The sequence below is a fragment of the Gavialis gangeticus genome, unplaced genomic scaffold (assembly GCF_001723915.1).
Source record: "Gavialis gangeticus isolate Ggan-Ray unplaced genomic scaffold, GavGan_comp1, whole genome shotgun sequence".
Taxonomy (NCBI): domain Eukaryota; kingdom Metazoa; phylum Chordata; order Crocodylia; family Gavialidae; genus Gavialis; species Gavialis gangeticus.
Genome location: NW_017729031.1, coordinates 63717174 through 63721749, shown reverse-complemented (window position 1 = coordinate 63721749; position 4576 = coordinate 63717174). Strand labels below are relative to the sequence as shown.

Below are 4576 nucleotides of genomic sequence, written 5' to 3'. Positions count from 1 at the left end.
CCGCAGAGTCTCTGGCTGGCGACAGATGGCCACTTTCTTTGGGCCACAAAGGGATGGAATCGAGAGCGGCGCTGAATACAAATGGGCAGGTCACGTGAGGAGCGGGGCCCTTTGCCTGACGTGGGTGACCATATGGCGCGTGCCGGGGAGAGGGGGGCGGGGGAGGAGGGGTTTGCTCCGCGGCACCAGGGGCGCAGGCGCTGGCGGCTATAACAGGAGCGCCCGGCTCCCGGCTTCCCCTCCCTCTCCCCAGCATCACCAGCCCCGCTATATAACCTGGGCGTCCTGCGCGCAGCCCCTAGAAAAAACACAGCCCACCCCCCTCGCGCAGGACTGCTCTCGAGGAGTAACAGGGTTATGAGACCATCACTGCAAAGGAGACACTGAACAAGAAGGTAATTATAACCCCGACGCTAAAGCCTGCTTTCCTCCCAGGGAAGCCAGGGCAAATTCCTGCAGCTGCATCTAGATAGCGATAGAGCGGGGCTGCGTGGGGTCCGGGGGGCTGAAGCTCTGCCTGCGGCCGGACTAGGTGCCTCTGCCAGGGAGCTCAAGACGCAGTTTTCACCTGCTGTGACCCCCCCCACCCCCTCCCCCCCGAAACCTAGTGAGCAAAATAAAAGCCGAGAAACGGAATCGCCCTTAACTTTTCCGCCTACTTAAGCAAAGCGCCCGTAGCTCAAGCCCAGGAGAAGTTCGGTCTGAGCATCGTTTCCCGTCTGATTTGCAATGTATCGTCTGCGTGGCACATAAGCTGGGGAGACAGTCCCCAGACTCTAACCCGCGCTGGCTTGGATGATCAAAAGATATGAACGGAAAGACTATTATTTTCCATGAGGAGAGAGGGCGCTTGGAAGAAATACTCTAGCAATAGTGTTGTCAAACTGGGTCGGAGGTGGTGGAGACTTCCAGAGAGAAGGGGGAGTAGCCAGGGCAGGAGCTGCCAGAATTGCTACCTGTTACAGTGTCGGAGGCACCAAAGACGTCAGGAGCTCCTGCCAGCCTGGCAACAAATTCATTTGTTGCTTGGAGGTTGTGTCCGTCTCCGAAGAGCGTGTGCTGTCCTGAGCTCTGCTCCAGTCCTGCTCGGCTAGTGTCTTTTATTTATTGCTGCACTGCCCAGAGGTTTCAGCAAGGACTTGGAGAGCCCCGACATTAAAAAAGGAAGAAGTAGCCTTCAGGTTAGGAAAAGCATCGCACCTGATCCCCCATCTGGAGAGCAGAGCTCAGCTTGGCTCTGAACAGCCCTGAAGACTGCGTTAGAGCTGTGGCACAAGGGGGACTGTAGTTACTGTGGGGAGGCGGCGGGGATACAGGGAAGGCAAGGAAAATGCTGGATTACCAGTGTTGGCAACTTTTTTTTTTCTTGTTTCCCCCCTCCCATAAAATCTGCAAATGCTAAAAAAAATGCTTGGGCTCCTCCGATCACGTCCGTCACATTTCCTTCCTCTTAATCTATTTATATGCCCCGCGCAATTGTGTTTGAGCACAAGTCAATCAAATTATAAGGGAGAAGCGCGGGTGCAATTAAAAGTTTTACTCTCTTCTCAGGAAAGGACAACGCTGGGGCATTGCTGTGCGTGTATGTATGCCTCTTAGGTATATTCACGCACACCCTGCGCGTGTCTCATTCCCTATAGACACTCACGGGCCGAGGGAGGCAGGGCGCTGGGAGGAGGGCTGCGCTTCTTTCTGCTGAATGTGGCTTTCTTTTGTCTTCTCCTGAAAGCAGGACTCTGAAGATGACCAAATCGTACAGCGAGAGCGGGCTGATGGGAGAGCCCCAGCCCCAGGGGCCCCCGAGCTGGACGGATGAGTGCCTCAGCTCTCAGGACGAGGAGCACGAGGTGGACAAGAAAGAGGAGGACCTCGAAGCCCTGCACGGCGAAGCCGAAGAGGACTCGCTGAGGAACGGCGAGGACGAGGACGAGGAGGACGACGACCTGGAGGAAGAGGAGGAGGAGGAGGAGGAGGAGGAGGAGGAGGAAGACGACGAGCAGAAGCCCAAGAGACGCGGCCCCAAGAAGAAGAAGATGACCAAGGCGCGCATGGAGCGGTTCAAGCTGAGGCGCATGAAGGCCAACGCGCGGGAGCGGAACCGCATGCACGGGCTGAACGCGGCCCTGGACAACCTGCGCAAGGTGGTGCCCTGCTACTCCAAGACGCAGAAGCTCTCCAAGATCGAGACGCTGCGCCTGGCCAAGAACTACATCTGGGCGCTGTCCGAGATCCTGCGCTCCGGCAAGAGCCCGGACCTGGTCTCCTTCGTCCAGACCCTCTGCAAGGGCTTGAGTCAACCCACGACCAACTTGGTAGCCGGCTGCCTCCAGCTCAACCCCCGGACTTTCCTCCCCGAGCAGAACCAGGACATGCCGCCCCACATGCAGCCAGCCAGTGCTTCCTTCCCCGTGCACCCTTACCCCTACCAGTCCCCGGGTCTTCCCAGTCCGCCCTACGGCACCATGGACAGCTCTCACATCTTCCACGTCAAGCCTCAGCACTCGTACGGGGCGGCTCTGGAGCCCTTTTTTGAGAGCAACCTCACTGATTGCACCAGCCCTTCCTTTGACGGACCGCTCAGCCCGCCCCTCAGCATCAATGGGAACTTCTCTTTCAAACACGAACCTTCCAGCGAGTTTGATAAAAATTATGCCTTTACCATGCACTACCCCGCAGCTACCCTGGCAGGAGCTCCAGGCCACGGATCAATCTTCTCTGGCTCTGCCTCTCGCTGTGAGATCCCTATAGACAACATTATGCCCTATGAGAGCCATTCCCATCACGAACGAGTCATGAGTGCTCAGCTCAATGCCATCTTTCACGATTAACCCTTCGAGACGCATCAGTGTCAGTCACGAATGAGAGGAGGAAACAAATCGACTGAGTCCACTGACTGTCTTGTTTACAAGGGGCAGCCCGTTGGGTACCACTGCTGCGAAGTGCAAATACTCCAAGCTTCGAGTGATATATGTATTTATTGTCGTTACTGCCTTTAGGAGACGCAGGGATGCCACATCCCTGTTCACCTTCTGTATTATTTTCTAATAGCTCTTTAAAGCTACACTGTACATTTTTGGTGTAGGGGGGGATTCAGATCGAGTTTAATTATCTGATCGGGATAACAAAATCACAAGCAATAATTAGGATCTATGCAATTTTTAAACTAGTAATGGGCCAATTACAAAATATATATAAATCTATATTTTTCAACCAACATTTTTCCTACTTGTTACCTTTCCCATGCTGAATTATTTTGTTGTGATTTTGTACAGAATTTTTAATGACTTTTTATAACGTGGATTTCCTATTTTAAACCATGCAGCTTCATCAATTTTTATACATATCGGAAAGGTAGAATTATATCTAATTTATACAAAATAATTTAACTAATTTAAACCAGCAGAAAAGTGCTTAGAAAAGTTATGTTGCCTTAGCACTTCTTTCCTTTTTAAATCGTCAACAAAATGCACAATCCTGGCAATTTCTTTCCCATGAAAGTCTTTTTTTCCCTACAATAAGAACCAGATCCTTAGTTCTTGAGAGGCTATAAGAACGAGAGACTTATTTTCTATTAAAACATATCAATTCAACACATTACTTGCACAAACTTGTATATAAATATTATAAGCAAATGCCAACACCCTTTTAAAATCAAAAGCTGCTTGACTATCACATACAATTTGCACTGTTTCTTTTTAGTCTTTGAACCCCTTTGCATTCCGTGATTTTGAAGAGAACTTGAAGATAGTAATGTTTCCAGACAATATAAATGCATGATTTTATACATATTCACACAATCGGTGGTTTGTCATATACTCATATTAGGAATCGGAGCCTAAAACTAATCAGATGGTTGAAGTTGGGCTATATAACCTATTGTAGTCAATTAGTACAGTAGCTTAAAACAAATTCAAACCATTTAATCCGTAATTAGAACAATAGCTATTGCATGTACAATGCAGTCCAGAATAAGTGCTGTCTGAAATGTAATGCTGGTCAACTGGAATCAATCTGTACTGTAATTTTGTTTGTAATCCTGTATATTATGATGTAATGCACACTGGGATTTTAGAAAACATTCATGCATTGGCAACTACATAGTATTGAACATTTGGTTGAATGTTGCATTTCTCCTTCAATGTGATTTTTTTTCTTAGTGTAAGTAATTCCTATGGGATTCTTGTTTTATTCGATAGCTCATGAAAGGTGCAACATTTATTATTTGTAGAATAAATGGACTAAAAAACAACGTCCTTGGTTCTTTCTTTGGTTTGATTGCTTTTTCATTTCGTGCCATTTAGTGTCAAACTCTGCTCTTCTGTATGGCTGGCGCTGTGGACCGCTCAATTTGAAGGGACATGAACAACAACGTAGTTGTTTGATTATGAAAAAACCTGAATTCGAGTTTTCGTCCTCAAACTTCTACTTTTGACTCTCGTATGCTCTTTGCGATTCATACGACCCGTTGCATTACCCCTCCCCCCAAGAATAGCAATAAAGCCAAAAAAGTTAACATGGTATCCGGAGAAGAACTCGAACAATTAGCCTTCACTCGGGGTGGTTTTTTCCTTGGCAA

At 48.7% G+C, this 4576-nt stretch overlaps 1 protein-coding gene across 2 annotated transcripts; it reads left to right on the top strand.

Moving 5' to 3' along the window:
• Positions 1–235: 235 nt before the first annotated feature.
• Positions 236–4249, top strand: NEUROD1 (neuronal differentiation 1). 2 transcript variants are annotated; one of them, XM_019523045.1, is made up of 3 exons: positions 236–395; positions 1552–1582; positions 1733–4249. In XM_019523045.1, the coding sequence occupies exon 3, from the start codon at positions 1743–1745 to the stop codon at positions 2826–2828; it is 1086 nt and encodes a 361-aa protein (XP_019378590.1). In that variant the 5' UTR covers positions 236–395; positions 1552–1582; positions 1733–1742; the 3' UTR covers positions 2829–4249. The 2 variants fall into 2 exon arrangements, with proteins under 2 accessions (XP_019378590.1, XP_019378589.1); XM_019523044.1 differs by lacking the exon at positions 1552–1582.
• The last annotated feature ends 327 nt before the right edge of the window (positions 4250–4576 follow it).

Coding starts and splice junctions, on each gene's coding strand:
- NEUROD1 (XM_019523044.1), top strand. CDS start 1,743: ATGACCAAATCGTACAGCGAGAGCGGGCTGATGGGAGAGCCCCAGCCC.